A 17,229-nucleotide genomic window follows, 5' to 3' on the forward strand; every position below is an offset into this window, starting at 1 on the left:
CCACCCACGTCCCTCTTTGCAAGACACCCATTTTTCTGCATCCACCTCCAGATTTCCACTCTCCCATTCAAGGCACCTCTCACAGCGCAGCCAGAAACATCCCCTGCCTGATGCACAAGCCTTCAGGAGCAACATGCCACTGCCTGGAAATGTCCCCCTGAGCCCCACAGGAGTCCTGAGGCTGCCGGGGTGTAGTAAACCTAGCTGGGACCTCCAGAAGCTTGCCAGGTGACCCTGCTGGAGCAAGGAATGGTGCCCCAGAGACAGTGTGAATCCCAGACCAGGGCTCCACCCCAGGAGCCAGTGATACTGGTCTGTGATGGGGACAGTCCCATTGCAACAGGTAGCACGATAAAGCCCTGCAATAACAGATGGGACAGTAACAGGGTTCTACCAGGAAGGTATCCCCTCAGCCTGGACCATCACAAGCCAAATACGTGGGCAGCACAACCTCCTCTGTACCCCTCCTTCCCTGTAGAAGAAGGGGTTAGACATATCTTCCCTTTTGCAACCCTTCCCTGGACCAGGCTGGTTCCAGCAGTCCTCTAAAAAGCATGGGAAGAAGAGTTTTGCAGGGTGGTGAGAAACAGGAGAGCCAGGATCCTCACACAGCAGCAGCATCAGCCCCACAGCCTGCAACAGGGCTTTAGTGACGCGATTTGCTGATGCCTCTCCAGGCATCTGCAGAAAATAAGAAGGGTCAGACTCTCCCCTGTGTACACGGTGGAACTGTGTTGGCTTCCCTGGAGCTACCCCAGCTTACATGAGCAAAGAGCTGCCTTATAACCCTCCAACTTCTCCATAGTCATCTGAAAAATCTCACCTAAACTTTTCACCTTCAGCTGAGAAATAATTTGACACACAGGCCTCTGGCTCCCAACCTAAGCAAAGCTGCTCAAATATAAAAAGAAAATTTAATGCACGGTGATCAGAGATCTCCACAGGAAAAACATTAGCTTCGTGGAAAAGCATATTGTTCCTAATACAGAATTTATCAGGCTGACGTATAGATTTTCCTCCACAAAATATGAAACCTGGATCTGAAAGGCTATTAACTCCGAAGAGATCCATTAAAGACGTCTGTCTGCAAATGGTATTTAAAAGTATTGCATCATCCTAGGTATTGTCATGCTCTTTGGCTATGACTCGACTGCAGGTCACATAGTTAAAACTGCCTCCAAACCCTAAAATTCTTGACGTAAAGAAAATAATAATAATGTTCACCAGCCTAGAACACGGACTTTTCTATCAGCTCCAACCGGAGCCCATAAATATTAATGCATCCATAATTAGCCTTTTTAAATAATGCATCCAAAATTAAACATCAACGCAGTAATAAATCAGTCAGGGCTCTTTGTTGTAGGTTTGTCTGAGGTGGGGGTAGGTAGGTTTTTTTTTCCCTCCTGTGTCAGGCACATAAAATAAAATGCCAATTCCCACCACCTTTTCCCACTGGACCAAAATGATGGAGCCCCAATTGCACCGAATCTGATGCCATTTGTACTTAAAAGTCCTCTTTCCTTCATTTAGAAAAATAAAAGTCACATCTGCTTTTTGATTTGCAAAATAATGACATGCAGCCAGCCCGAGCCAAAGCTGAGCTAATGTTATTGAAACCACACGACGTGAAGGGAGACAAAGCTCATCTCAGGAGTCAAGGTGAGGGAGAAAGTCAAGTTTGCAAACTCTCTGCTCCCCCACCCGGCACATCGCTCTCGGGAGCCGAGACCCGCTCCCCGTGCAAAGAGCAGGCAGGGCACAAATCCCTGTGATGCACAAGGCTTGCAGGGGGCTCTCCTCTGATGCACCCCCCTCGGAGCTCGCTGCTGGGAGCCACCGGGGAGCCCACATCTCACCTGCTTCTCCCTCATCAAAGTGGAAAATTCGAAGAACAGGCTTTGGAGAAGCAACCTGCAGCAGAGGCCTCCAAGGCAGGCTAGACTCTTTGCAAAAAGCTGTCCAAAAGAGATCACTCTGCATTTGCTTATCTATAATTACTGATCAGCTGGAGCAACACCATCCATAGGAGGTTTCTGGCAGGGTAATGAAATCACTTGCGTTCTTGAGCTCCAAATTCTTTGCCCAAACACACCCCAGCATCTCCTCCAACGTTCCCACAGCAGAGCCATCTCCCCGCTGCTCATCAGGAGCTCGCTGTTAGAGGCTGTTTAGACACCCTGCTTAGACAGCACATCAATAATCCACACCTCCTCTATTTTACCACATGCATATCTCAAACCGCCTAAAAACCCGTACATGGAGTAGATTTCACAGCAGCCCGACAAGAAAGCAAATTCACAATTACTTCCAGTTAGGAAATTCTTGGGTAAACGCCCCAGGACATGCAGCACGTTCCACCCCATGTTGCTGTAACTTTCCAGCTCGCTCTCCAGCAACCCTGGGAAGCAGGTACCGTCGCAGGAAAACACAGGCTTCTCCTTTTGCGTCGCCAAGTCACTCCTATTAACTGTTTCCAGGAATAACAAGATGCTTGGCATTTTCGGTCACATGGATTATTGCTACAGTCTGCAATGCAGTAACTCGCTTTTCCTTCCACAGCTTTGCCAAACCCAAAGCCCTGATTTTAAGTGAGGTTCTGCCCTGATGTTACACATTCCCATACGCTCAAGCCAGCTGTGGGTGCTCTGGTCACCGTCCCAGTTTACAAGGGCAAAAGGAGGTGGTTTCTCACTGCAAACACCACTATACTCAATTGCCCTTTCCTCTTGCAACATCAGCACCCACAAAGCCAACATCTCTCTCTCCCAGCCTCACACCACCCCACCGATCCATTCCCAGAGTGATCTCAAAAAGCCCAGGCCACTTACGACTGATGGACGCTGCAGTTGTAGAAAACAAAATCCACGGAGGCAAACTTCTTCCCCGTCTCCTTAGATTTCAGGTAGAGCTTCACCACTCGCTTGTCCCCTGGGAGAGACCCAGGCAGAAAAAGGCATCAGAAAGGACACAGCATTCAGCCCAAGGCTTGTGATGGGCTGGAGGGAGCTGGGCATCACCATTCCAGCCCAATTAACTAACAAAATCCCCAAAACCTGCAACAAAAAGTGTTCACTCCCACGCACCCAGCCACCAAATGGGCCAACAGAGCCCAAGTACAGCTCTGAGCCCCTACAGCTAACTGCAACCCAAGGTGCCTTGGGTTGTACTGGTGGTACTGAAGAGGAGCTTAACAGTTCTGGGGTCAGCAGAATGCCCCAGAGCACATGGCCACCCACAGTACATCTGCCCAGGAATGGTCCACAGGTGGGAACAAGGCCAGGGTGCTCAGGACTGGTGTACAGACCACTACAGCGTCAGCAAGTAGCTGTGCCCATGGGTTGGTGGAGACCAGGGACCAGCTCCCCATGAGTAGCAACATCATCCTATACCCTGAGAACCCAACTTGGGTCCTGCTCAGGGCCTGGGGATTGCTGTCACGGGAGGACTGTTCTCGTCCACACCTGGCTTTGGGGCAACAATGGTGACAAGGTTTGTCTCAGGCTTTCTCCCCACCCCAGGGCCCAAGCTCACCGCGGCCCCTGGTGATGGGGATGACATCCTTGGCAGAGGGAGAGCTGCAGTAGATCTTTCCATCTTCAATGCGGCTCTCAGACTCAGTGAAGTCTTCAAAGGAGCAGTTGACTCCTGCTGAGAGGTCTGGGACGTTCCAGGCCTGCAGAACCAGCTGGGGAGGAGAGGCAAGAGCATTAGTACAGAAAACTAGCAAAAAAGACTCCTCCTTGTCTGCTATGTGTGAGTCCAGCCAACAGAAAAGACCAAGGGTGCAATCCCTCCTCCACCACCCACAGAGGGAGACCTGCCTGGGGCTTTCACAAGCAAGCCCCATCCATGGATTTACCCGCTCAAGCAAGAAGCGTAGATTTAAGTGGGTTAAAAGACAGAATGACTCACAGCCTCCTGTCCTCTGCCCTCACCGTACCACAAGCCATTACACCTCACCTCTACAGAGACCAAGCACAGAGTCAAGCTAAAGAGTGTTTCGCGGAAAGGCATCCGTGCCGGCAGAGCCGAGGAGGGGAGGAATCCACCTCTTACTTCACAAAGTCATTCCCAGGGTCAGCAGTTCTCACTTTACAAAACGCTTGCCTTATTTCTAATTTGAATTTTTCACAGCTTCCAGCCATTAGTTCTTGTTATGCCTTTCCTTGATAGATTAAAAAGCCCTTTAGTCCCTGATATTTGCTCCTTGTAAAGGCACTTATACTCTGTAATCAAGTCACCTCTTAATCTTCTTTTTGATAAGCTAAGCAGATTGAGCTCTGGAAGTCTCTCACTGCAAGGCATTTTCTCCAGCCTTCAACTCATTTACATGATGTTTACGGGAGGTTTTCAGCCTCCCCCTCTAAAAGCTGGACTCCAGCCCCAGCGCAGCATCCCCGCGCCGACCACCCCAGACCTCCGTGCAGCGTCCTGCCGTGGGTCGGGGACATAACCACCCCCAGAGCTGAAAATGTCACCCAGCTCCTGGCTTTGCCCAAGGAGCATGGAGAGCCACACAGCGAAGGCTCAACCCCAGCGCTGTTTTCCAGAACGCTGGGCAAATGCTTGTTTTCTCCCTCCACATCTAACTTTAGACTTGGCAGTACCAAGCCCTAATTTCTCTGTTAAACCAGCCCCGCTCAGAACCAACCGTTCTGCAGAGGAATCTCACCCCATACCGACCCCCAGCCTCAGCCTCCTAGCAGGTCCCATCCACAGCCATCTCACATTTATTTCCACTTTTTCAACAAACGTTAGCCCCTGCAGAAGCGGTTTCCAAACTGTTTTCATCCGGTGACAATTCCCCTCTGACGAGGACTTTTTGAGATTTGTCACGGAGCCAGTTCTTAATCCACTTAACACGTGCTTTATCAATATTGTATAATGCTAATTTTTAATCAGAACGTTGTGTTGTACCAAGTCAAATGCCTTGTAGAAGCCTAAAGACATCACATCCCCACAGTCCCTCTTCTAATTCAAGTCATAATTTCATCAAAGAACAAAATGTGGTTTGTTTGACATAAAACCGCGTTGACTGGCATTAATTATATTCTCATCCTTAAATCTTTATCAGTTGCATCCTGCGCTTGGTTTTTTTCCCTTTAGTTTTTCTAAATCTGATGTCGAACTACGCACTCTCTGGCCATTTGGGCCGTTACATGTGCCCTTCCTGCATTGGGGCAAAAAAAATGAGAACTTTCTCTGTTTCCTGGGCTTTTCTCAACATTTGCTTATTTATTCCAAAATGTTATTTAGTATTCTATTCTTACAAATATCCACCGGCCAAGGAACTCCACAGCAGCTCTTTTAGAACTCCTGAGTGCCAGACATCCAGACTGGCAGTTTTCAAAACTTTATTGCTAGTATACGCTGTTTCGTATTCTCTTCACAGTGCTAATGGCCTGGAAAATACTTCGGGGAAGTCCGTCATCCTTTCTGTCTGCACAGAGAGAGCAGCGACTTGTGCATCGAAGTCTCATCCCAAAAATAGCTACTGCAGGCTGGGGTCAGAGACAGGCTATTGAGCTAGATGGATCGCCGACCTACGAATGGCAGCTCTGATGTTGGTGTTTGTATTATGGAGAAATATTTATTGCTCGCTTGTGTCTTTTCTGAATAATCATCAAGTGGTTTATTATCTCCATCAATAGACCAGCCCTCATCAATGCCCTGCACTTTGCTCTGTTTTATTTATCTCGGACTTCTCTTTCCCTTTCTCCCTATTTGTCATAAACTCGTTAGTTATTTTTAATCGCCGCCTCCCCAGCCGTTGCCCCCAGAAGGTCAGGAGGTGGCTGGGGGTGAGGGGGTGTGCGGACAGCAGAGGTGGCTTACCGGGACCTCGGACATGGTGACCGAGATGTTCTTTGGCTGGACGGTGAGCTGGACACACTGCCGCAGGTCGGAGGCGAAGCGCTGGGGCTCGTCCGCCCGCTCACACCGGTCCTTGCGCGAGCAGCTGGAGGGGGTGAAAGCACCACGGTGAGGAAGGGAATTGAATCCCCCGGGGTCCTGCCCGGCTCTGGGCTGATGCCCTTTGGCATGGAGGTGATGCCCAGCTAGGGACCATGGGTGCTCCAGTCCTGTATGGGAGCTTTGCTTTCCCCTCATCCCAGCACCGGGGACTTCTGGGGTGTTTTATCTTCAGTTTTTCTTATTGGCACAAGGATGCCAAAGCGGGGAGCCCGTGGGCAGGATTAGAGGGGCCGTGCCGGCTAGGGACCATGGGTGCTCCAGTCCTGTATGGGAGCTTTGCTTTCCCCTCATCCCAGCACCGGGGACTTCTGGGGTGTTTTATCTTCAGTTTTTCTTATTGGCACAAGGATGCCAAAGCGGGGAGCCCGTGGGCAGGATTAGAGGGGCCGTGCCAGCAGCTTTGTCATGTCTCATGAGCACAGCCTGGATGCTGTGGAAAGGGACAACAGACCTCTAGGACCACTCCATCCCCACGTTTCAGGGCCAAAGCGCAGGAGGGGACTCCCCAAGGACACCAGCGGTGGGAATGGACACTGTTCCCAAACCGTGGTTCACTGGTGTGGCCGACCCCGTGGTACTTACATGTTATGGAGGACGCACCAGCCGCAGTGGGGGTCCCGAGAGCCCAGACACAGCTCGCAGCTCTCGTACTGCTCACAGCTCTCCACCGGCACCCGCGTCACCTGCGGGGAACAGGCAGGGAGTGAGGGGGGACAGGCTGTGTGTTTCCCTGCTGTGTCCATGCCCAGACCCTGCCGGAGATGGGACTCACCTTGGCCCACAGCTCCCACCCCGTTAGAGAGGAGACAGCGGCAGGGAGCAGCCTGAGCCCCCACCATCACCCAGGCAGCACATTTCCAGGTGACACCTCCACCTCAAGGAGGCTTTTACCCCAACCAAGCTCCTTCCACCATGGCATCCTTGCCGGGCTGTGGGAGTGGGCTGTGCTGGCTCAGCCCCCGCATCAGGGTTGACAGTTGGACAAGATGATCTTTAAGGTCCCTTCCAACCTAGAAGATTCTGTGATTCTGTGATCAGCTCCTGGTGTCGGCCAGGCACCCTGCGGCTACCGCAGCCCTGCTCCGAAAGGGTTACCGGTCCTCTATTAATTGCTCCTCCAGATTTGATTAAAATCCCCTCGTTCTCCAAGCCCTTCGAGCTCTGTTACAACTGTTCATTTAATTACTTTCCACCAGCGCTCTGATAACACCGAGCTGGAGCAGGGAAGAGAGTGGGTTTTATTAAGGAGAGGGGAGGAGAAGAGGGGGGATGCGAGGAGCCGGCAGCACTGGGCAACTGTCTGTGCCTGCTGCGCTCCTGCCTCAGTTTCCCCACTGCTCCCAAGGGGCAGGACTCACTTGTTAATTAAAATTTGCAAACTTTTCTACTTGAAGGCTAAACCTGGGGTGCTCTCCTTCCTCCCAGCCCAGCAGGGGTTGGGCTCAGTGTGATGCCTACAGGGCTGGCATAAGGCTGGCCAAACAGTACCCTCCAGTTTGCACACCAGTAAGGTTATCTGTAGTGTTCCCACTTGTTTGTCCCTGACATTACTTCAGGCAGGCTGCGGTGAGAGGGTCAGCAGGGGGTTCCCCCCAGTCAGATCCCACACAGGCGTATGCTGGCTCCCAGCAGCCACAGTAGCCCTTTAGGAAGATCCCTAATTCTAGTCTGTGTTACCCCCCCACACCTGCAACCACATCTCCAACATCTCCCCCGAGCAGGGAGGCTTAGCTGAGCCAGGCCTGGGACAGAAACATGAAGGACTCCAGACCCAGTTTCTGCCTCGCCTGGGAAGCTCCAGGTTTCCTGCAGCACAGCAGAAACCAGAGACAGGCGCTGGGAGAGGGAGGGAGAGGGCTCTGCTGTTCCCACGGGACCGTCTAGACAAACCCACGGTTCGGCTCCAGCATCCTTCCCACTCCCAACCCCCCGGGCTGGTGGCCAGGAGAGATGTCACGGTCCCAGCTCTGCCGCGCTCCTACTCACACACACCTCTGCCGGGCTGAGGAGCAGGGATGCTGCAGGATGCAGGCACACCACAGGGCAGAACAGCAGCCCCTGTGTCACACCACGAGGTGTGATGCCAGACCCAAACAATGGCACCACCGCGGCATGAACCTGCTTCACCCGCTCCACTGCAGTGGATGAATTTGCACCAGCAAGATCTCCCGCAGGTTGGGGATCACGCAAACACTCGCAAAGCCAAACAAAACTTCCTCCTGTGAGCCCCAACCGCGCTGCCAGGTCAGCAGCACCAGAGCTGGATCGGGTCTGTACCTCTGGTAGAAGAGAGGCAGGGACGAAGGGGTGCACACCAGGCCCTGGGGTCACACCAGCCCCATGTCCCCTCCGCCCCAGAGGAGAAAAAGCCATTTGGAACAAGGAGCTTCTGCTAACCTGCAAAAGCCCTGCTCTGGAGAGGATGTCCAGAACAGGGAGGAGGTTTATGGCCAGCCCCTTGTAGCAAGGAAGGGTCGGGCAGCCCTCAGTCCCCAGGGACCATGGGGATTTCAAGCAGCTGCTGCTAACAATTACTGCCTGGGGCATGTCCCCAGCGAGGAGAGGAGCAGCAAGGCCACCCGAGTCAGTGCCTCAGGGCAGAGACTTTGCAGAGGAGCCAGGAGGAGCTGCTGTTGTTCCTTGGGACAGGAGTCCCCAGGGACCAAAAGGAGCTTTACAGAAACAAAGCAAAGCTGCCACTGGGGAGCTGCCCAGAAGGCTTCCCAGTGCACAGGCTGCAGCTGGGGCCGCAATGTGGGCTGCCATGTCAGGAGACCAGAGGGGCTGTCATACCATCCCCTCCCCTTACCTGTTTCTCGGTCATGGCGTAGATGTGCTGGCGGTCAGGACTCAGCACCAGGTCTCGCAGGATGGAGCTGCCCTCGTGGGCCACAACGTTCTCGTACTGCAGCGCTTGGTGCTTCCTCTCGGCTGGCAAGTCCACCAGGATCTGTGGGGAGAGCAAGAGGGGGTGAGCAGGGTCTTACACACACCCCAAGGAGTGGGAAGCAGAACGTACCTCATTTAGTGATGCCACCTCTCTGTCCCACGCCAGCACACCACGGCCATGTGCCACCACAGCACACCACCCCATGGCCACCACAGCATGGCAAGGCAGCAGCCATGCTGCAAACATCCCTTTCTAGAAGACCACACTGCAATGTTTTCTTCCCCTTTTTTGCATTTGTCCCATGTTTATGTTGACAGTGTTCACCCCTCTCCAGGGAGGGAAGCCACATACGCGGGGCTCCTCTGCGCTGCCCTGCTTCCCACACTGCCACTCAGCCCCAAAAGCCCCTCCAACTTGCAGCATGGCAGCAGAGAGCCCCCAGCTTGCAGCAAAGCAGCAAACCCTGTCTTGCCACAGCAGTACGGAAAGCAGTTCACACGCCACGCCGCACCGAGCCCCGGCCAGGCAGGATGCTGCGGCGCAGGCAGGCAGGGCTCCCATCTCCCCATCCATCAGAGGAAATGCTCAGGCTCGTGACCAGGGCAGTCAAGAGGGTCTCAAGGAAACTGGGGGTCAACAGAGGTTCAGAAAGCGCCTTTGTTCCCTGAGCAGGAACGTGGCAAAGGCTTTAATCCCCTTACGGCTCACAATTACGTTAAAGCTCTTCCTAAGTACGCTTGTTTCTGGCTGTACCGGCGATAACCACATCACGAGGCACCACGGGGCCGGAGGCACCCACCGAGCAGGAGCTAAACTCAGCTGTGCTACTTGCCGTAACCTGATTGCCACCTCCACAAGCTGGGGACGCTTACTGCTAATGACATCCCTCACGATCTCCCAAGATTTGGGCCGTCCCGCAGCACGGGGCAGCCTCAAGGCAGACAGTGCCGGAGAAACGGCTGAGTGGGTTTGGTCTGCTCCCACGGGATGGGATAGGATGGGATGGGGGCCACCCCAGCAACACATTCTGCAAAAATAAAGAGCAGCAAGCAGCAGAGAAGCAGTGCATCCAGCGAGATGGAGCAAATGCTGCCCAGGACCAGCTGCACATCGCTGCTGGCACACACGGGCAGCCGGTCCTGCACCCCTAGCCATGGCACTCGGCAACCCCCACAGCACAGGGGCAAATCTGCTGCTTCGAACCAGCCCCCAAAATGCATCCCACAGCCCTGCCCTGATCATCATGCCCACTCCCCCCCAACATAGCCATGGCCAAGCGCCTTGTGCCCCCCCCATGGTGGTCGCCTCAGCACCCCCGGCCACCTCGTCCCCCTCCTGCAATAAATCGCCACCGGCATTTGCATAGTTCCCAATCAGGAGGATACGGGGCCAGGAAAGCAGGATCCCGGTGTGCAGCTGATTAGCATGGAAATGTATGCGGCTCACAAACAAACCGGGGCCCGTTTAATTAGAGCGGCGCCTTTGATTCACCGCCAGCCTCCTGCATGCACCAGCCCTGGATTATTTTTAGGCAGTTTTACAAAACAAATGTATTTAATTAAGAAAGAGACCCCTGAGCAACCAGAGAGCGACGAGTCCTGCACGGCAGTGAGCAAAGGGGCCACCCTCTCCCCAGGGGACGTGGGGACAGGGTTTGCAGGGCCAGGTGTAACTCTTGGGAGCCCACAGCACAGTCAAAAACCCTCTGTACGTCCTGCAGCATGACTGGAGAACCTTCACCATAACCCAAACCCTACCTGCCTTCTCAGCATCCTTTGCCAGACCCATACACAGGCTCTGCTCCCCATCACCCCCACCCTAGGTACCACTGTGTGCTGGGGAACACAGAGATGCTGAGAGCCTGTTTTAAAGCCTCTCCCTGCCCTTTTCGTGGAGGTTCTTTCCACCCAGGACCACATTTGCTCCTACTCCAAACATCAGAGGAGGTCAAGCTTCAAACATCTGCAGTACAGGGCCACGCAGCACCTCCTGTCCCAGGTTAGGTTACCTCCTGTCCCACGGTACCCAGCATCACCCCCAGGACCCAACCCTCCCTCCCTGCATCCCCTTACGCATCACTCCTCTCCTGGCTCTCAGCTTCTTCCCTACAAAGACCTGTCCAAGCCAGCTCTCCAGAGGAGGGTAACGGGGAGCATCCCACCCTCCCAGCAGCAAGGGAATGTTTCTCCCCCTTGCTACAGCAACGTGACAAACGCACCTTTCCAACCCTTTTATGGGCTGCAGTTGCAGCACAGAAGAATCGATATAGTTTTACCCTGGTTCTAAAATAGATCTATGGCTGGATGTCGCGCTGGCAGTAATTTTTAACTAGCGGGGTAATTTCCCCATTACATTATTGCACTGCGCAGTGCTGGGAAAGAGAAAGAGATGTATTAAAAAAAAAAACAACAGACGCGAAGCACTTCCAGTTAATTTGAGGCTCCAGGAAGATCCTAAAAATATTCTCAATAGTCAAAAAGGGCTGGAGCCCAGCCTGCCACATGTCAAGGTGCTCTGGTGGGGGGCACGGGGCCACCCCAGGCATGCACACGTGAGAACCCTCCTCTCCAGAGCCTCTCCTCCTGCTAAGGATGCTCTAGAGATGGGTTTGGGATTCAAGAAAATGAGATTTGGAAAACCTGTCAATCAAGTTGTTTTCTGGCTGGCCAAAAGGCAGGACATGAGAGATTTTTTGAGTTAGGTCATGGTAGGCAAACCCAGCCTACTGCTCCTCCCCAGCACCAGGAGACTACCGGCAGATAGACTCCAATGTCATCCAACACCAGGAGGATCCAAGTGCCCACAGTGCCCACTGCCATGCGGGCAGAGATGGGAACCCTGCATCAGGGCCTTTCCAGTGGGATTAGCCTGATGGGAATGTGCCCATCCCAGCTGGCGGGAAGGGGACAAGCTGGTCAGACCATAACGCAGCAGAGCAGTGCATGGGATGCAGAAGATGCCTCCCAACAGATCTCTTACAGATGGTAGGGGGGGATAGGGATGGCTTCCCCCCCTCTCCCCACACCCGCGGGGCAGGGGAAGGGGGAGAGGATGCGGTTTAATCAGAGCAGCCCCCCTCGGAAACACGTTCCTTCCTGCCCACCCTGCCTGCCTTCCCACCCGGGGGAAAAGACATTTACCAAAAATAAATAAATAAACCAACCTATTAACCTTTCTCCTCATCCTGACGCTGATATAATTACCCAATACTAATAATTACTCGCACTAATTTCTTGCTCAGGATTCCTGCCCTCGCTCTTGCCTGCCTCAGGCTGGCTCCAGGCATGGGCTCGGCGGCGCTGCATCCTGTGAGGGGCTGGCAGGAGCCCCGGCATCGGCTGGACCCTGGAGCCATACCACAGTGGAGGAGAAGGAGCCAGGGTGGGCTTGTTGGCCTGCTACCTCATTAAGAAAACAGAGAAGACCGGAGGCAAGAAATTACAAGGTCCCTGCTGGCGTGAATCATCTCAAAAGCAAGCACGGAGGCTGCTCTGCCAGAAACCTACATGCACCCCCTCCCCACCCAAGCGAGGAGCCCACCCCAGGGGGCAAGCACCCACCACAGCTTCGCTCTGAAGAGGGACGGGTTTAAGATCTGGTCCCCCAGAAGCCAAGTGGGCTGGTGGAGGCAGTGCAAGGCCAGGAGATGCAATGGCATCTCACCTTTCCAAGAGGTCCTTCACCTCCCAAGCCAGCCGTGGAGAACCCCAGCAAAGGAATGATAAGGGACAAGAAGCCTTCAACCCCCAGGCACTCCAGCGTTACAAGTGACCGTGCATAGCACACACCAGCCAAACGGAGGTAAAGTCCTGCCCCAGAAGGTCCAGAGATGGTTCCTGGGGATGGTCTTGTCTTGGCTGCAGATGTGAGTTTCAATCCCATATAGGTTTTGGAGGAGGAGAACACATTGCCTCGCTAAGAAGCGTGCAAGTGGTGAAAGATCATGGCCAGACAGCAGGATCAGCAGGTCCAGCTGCTGCCTTGACCTCAGTTCTCCTTTACAAACCATAACCCTGGAGCATCCAGAAGCTTTGGCAGGGCCCAGGCCCCACTGCATCCAGTGCTAGTGAAGAGCCACTGCCCCGAGGAGCTGTAGAAGACAAGGCTGGGACTGGAAACCCAGGAGAGAGAATGGGAAGCAAAAGCACAGAGACAATCAGAAGAGAGATGGCTCCTTCCACTGCAGCACACTTGCTCCCCGGGGCAAGATGCCCTCCAGGCTGGTCCAGGTGAGCAGGCACCTCCCCACTGCCATCACCCAATTGCTGTTCCCCCAAGGGGAGAACCTCCCAACGTCCTTACAGTCACCAGCAACAGGCACAACGCGGAGAGGAGCATCTCCCCAGGCCCGCCTTTTGGGAAGACAGGCAATGAGAGGAATGAAGGGCAGCAGCCGTGACCTGGCAGCCACCCAGCGCTGGCAGCGGGTCCGGAGGAGGACAGCAGCAGAGGATGGGGCTTTACAGCTCAGCCCGGGCCAGGGATGCCAGGCGGAGGGGGAGGAAGCACAGCCGGGGAGGGAAGGCAGCTGCAGACATGCCAAGGCTGCTTTGGGATTTAACACGTGCCGTCAGGGATCTGGCTGGGGTCTGGCCAGGGTCAGGGGGGTGCTGGGGTGGGCCACCGGCTCCCTGCAGGACCAAAAACACACGCTTGAGGGCACAGGCGGAGGGTCCCCAAGAGACCCAGTCTCACCACAGGGGACACCCCACAAACCCACTGCTGGGAAGAGGCGGCTCTTCACCCCCCCACAGCCAGACTCCCCACGGGGGTCCCCCACCCCAATCCTCCATCACCCCCCTCCCTGGGCTCTCAAGCTCCCGTCCTGGGTCCCAAGCGGTCCCCTGCAGACCCCTCCTCCGGGCAGGAGAAGTGCTCAGCCACGCTTTGTACTCTTATCTGTACAGGGCTGTGATTAATTCGCAGCGGCTGGCAGCAGCTACAAGAGGAGGGCGCTTCTGCCCGCCTGCCACACTTCAAAGGCAGGGACTTATCTGCCTCAAACACACTCCGCAGCCTTTTCACGGGGACCCTTTCCAGTTCCACGGGGCTTGCACGGCGCTGACGGGCGACGCGAACCAAGGGCTTATTTACGGGAGTGCATTTCAAAGCCTCTCTCCTCTTCCCTCCCAACGCTCGCCGGGGAGAAGCAGCGAGTCCCCCCAGCCCCAGGGATGTCCATGGGGGTCGGAGACTGAGCAAGGGGGGACGAGACAGGGCTGGGAGGAGAGGATGCTGGATCAAAGTCTCTGGTGCTCATGGCTCAGGCACCACCGAAGCCCCAGGCTGCCATACCCAAACCAGTGGGTGCCCAGCACTGTGCTTTGATTTTGGCACCATCCACCCAAACGACACAGGAGAGAGCAAGTAAAAACAGGAGAGGAGCAGGTCTTGGCAGAGATGACCCCTAACCCATGGAGCCACCTCCCAAGAGGCAATAGAGGACCCATGCAGCCTGACCACCCCAAGGTGGAGGTGACAGCTGCCGGGCAGTGTCACACAACACCGTGCTGACGAGGCTACAGCCAGAAAGGGAGTATCTCGTGTCCATCTAGGGGGGCTGGCGGGGGACAGGGGTCACCATGGGGTGCCAGCCTGCATGGCCCCTCCTGGCACATGGCCTGGCTTCACCCCGAGGCAGCAGGCGGCAGGGGGGGGGGACGGGGACACCGGCTGCCCCTCCGCATGCCTCCCCTCACCAGCCACCCCATGAGGACCAGCAGCTGCCCCTCTCCGGTTTCCAAAGGAGGGTGAGGGGTTTAAAACGACGTTCCTGGATCAGCTGCTCGGGACACACACACACACACACACACTCCTCTTCCCCCCTCCCCAGGAAGGTGCAGGGGCTGCCCAGAGAAATGTGGGGCCAGGAGCAGCTGTGGGACCAGAGCATCAGCTGTCCCAGGGGGCACAGCTGGTGGGACAGGGGGCTGGAATAGGGGGGCACTGATGTGCCAGGGGACAAAAGCGGAGAGGAGGTGGCAGGGGAGAAGGCAGTGACTCCTGCTCCCTCCCACTGTATTGAAGGTTACCAAATTTTGGCACCTAGGGTGATGAAGATTTGCCAGTATCAAGAAAATCGCCACCGGGAGAGCCCCGGCCATGCTTTACCAGGGCTCGCTGGGTGTCTGCTCTCTGTGGGGTGGCGAGGGCACCAGCAGGGCTTTGGGGATGCATCTCCCAAGGGCTCACACCCGGGGCTGGGGACAGGACGGCCCCGCAGAAACATCCCAGCTATGCAGGGCGGGCTGGCAGCCGGCACCCCGGCTATCTCCGCTCCCCGGCTGGCCGCCCCGCCAGCTGCCTGCACAGGAATGCACCAGCCGGGCAGGGATCAGACACATGCCTCCTCCTCATCCTCCTCCTCCCAGACGGGCAGGCAGCTGCCTGCTGCCGACTGCTGGAACCTGGCACGCCAGGGCCCCACGGAGGTGGATGCCAGCATCCCGGACTTCTCAGCCGGGAGGAGGTTTTTTGCTGGCTCCTCGCACGGGGCTGGGATGCTCCTGCCTCATCATGAGCCTGACAAGGGCAAGAGGAGCTGCCCAATTCCACTTGGTGAAACCCATTTGTTTTATAAAGGTGAACGCAAGCAAGGCTTTTATCCCAGGTCCGACATCGCCCTGAGCAGGAGAATATTGGGGCTTTAATTAAATCAGTATAATAAAGCAAAAAACAAGGAGATACTTAATCTAAACCAACGCTCATAATAGCAACAAACGCCAGTGACTTGCTGATGCTGACAGATATGACACCAGTTCATCTAACCGGTTTCAAAGCACATGTTGCTGCCCTTGGTGTTGTCCCCAGGCAGTATCCTGAGCTCAGCCACACCGACTGAGGACAGACACACTTCGCTGCACCTCTCTGGGAAGGTGGGGTGGGAACTGGGTGAAGGCACTGGGGTTTGCCATAGGAGAGAGGGGGAGGCACAGGGGGGTGACCCTGCCCCAGCGGAACTCACAAACACAGCACCACCTTCCCCAAAACGCCTCAACCGCCTTTGTCTTTCGCTCAAGCTCATTTCCATCTTTTCCTCTTGTTCAGCCACCCACAGGAGCAGTGTTCCCTTGGCAGAGCCAGCCAGACCAGCATGGCACGGCACAGCACTGACCAGCTCCTCGCCCACCCTCTGCAAACCTTCTCAAAACCTCCCCTGACCAGGTCTGCCCGCATTGCCCCACCAGCGGGACAGGGAAGTACAGCCCCACACACCATCCTGGCAATTTTGACAGGACTAAAACACCATCAGAAAAATCTCTGTACCAAAAAACAAACTACTGGAAAGGGGGAGGCAAGTGCCACATCAGAAAAATCTCTGTACCAAAAACCAAACTACTGGAAAGGGGGAGGCAAGTGCCAGAGCACCGCACGGGAGCAGCACTTCTCACCACAGTCAAACCCAGGCACAGGAGGGAGTGATGGAGACAATGAATAAGGGGAAGGAATCAGAAGCACCCCCACATTGGGGACCACATGGCACGGGACAGGTAGAGGCACTTGCCCTGCTCCCCTCCCCAGTAAAGCCCCGGGTCCCAGCCCCAGGGCTGCTCCCGCGGTCTCGAGCCGTCGATTCCCCAGCTTTGCCCTTCAAAACTCTCCTGGCTCAGTGCCCAGTTTGTATCGTCTAGTCACTCAGGAGCAAAATATCTCTATTATTATTGCAATTATTTCCCAATCAGCATTGCTCAGGGCTGAGGCAGTCAGAGGGGGGGGGACCCCGACAAGCGAATCGATGGGCAGCCTCTGCCCCGGGGGCTGCCGGGGACGGGGCGGGAGGCACTGACAGCTGCCAAGCGGCACAGGGAAGGACGGGAGGAGGACAGGAGACCCCGGGGACCCCTTTATGTGATGCTGTGGACTGGCAGGGTGGCAAGTCCTCGGTCTCTGCTGACCCGAGCAGAGGGGATGCAAAATAACCTCTGCCCGGAGCGTGTGTGCAGCCACCGACCCCACGCGCTCTGGATGAGATGCAAATGCTTTACCTCCAAGGCACTTCACGGCTAAAGGGAACTGATGGGAGCTCCAGGGCGTCCCCAGGGACACCACAGCAGCCACTGGGGCATCAGCTCCCGGAGGAAGGAGCGATGGAGCATCCCAAAACTACCCCTCCGGCAGCACGGTGCCAGCACCCAGCTGTGCCCTCTGCAGAGTAAATGCACAGCAAAATCCCCAAAACCTCACCACAGACATGTCCCTCTCGAGGGAGGGGAACGCAGGCAGGTAAGTGGGTCTCAGTTTCTCAAGCCCCGGGAAGAGAGGAGGGAGCTGTGGAGGTAAGAGAGCCCGGTAACAGACGGGGAAAGCATTTTAGCCCTGCAAAATGGAAGGGAAGGGCAAAAAAACCACACAGCAAAATGAGA

At 55.3% G+C, this 17,229-nt stretch overlaps 1 protein-coding gene across 1 annotated transcript in view; it reads right to left on the reverse strand.

Moving 5' to 3' along the window:
* Nucleotides 1–17,229, reverse strand: part of PLXNA1 (plexin A1) — a 127,621-nt gene that overhangs the window by 64,513 nt on the left and 45,879 nt on the right. The window contains exons 4-8 of the mRNA XM_014946778.1: nt 8,786–8,926; nt 6,559–6,659; nt 5,836–5,959; nt 3,532–3,685; nt 2,829–2,928 (exon numbers count right to left, since the gene is read on the reverse strand). Of these exons, the coding sequence (XP_014802264.1) occupies nt 2,829–2,928; nt 3,532–3,685; nt 5,836–5,959; nt 6,559–6,659; nt 8,786–8,926 (620 nt within the window). The remainder of the gene's footprint in view (nt 1–2,828; nt 2,929–3,531; nt 3,686–5,835; nt 5,960–6,558; nt 6,660–8,785; nt 8,927–17,229) is intronic.

Source organism: Calidris pugnax, unplaced genomic scaffold (genome assembly GCF_001431845.1).
Source record: "Calidris pugnax isolate Ruff unplaced genomic scaffold, ASM143184v1 scaffold81, whole genome shotgun sequence".
Lineage (NCBI taxonomy): Eukaryota > Metazoa > Chordata > Aves > Charadriiformes > Scolopacidae > Calidris > Calidris pugnax.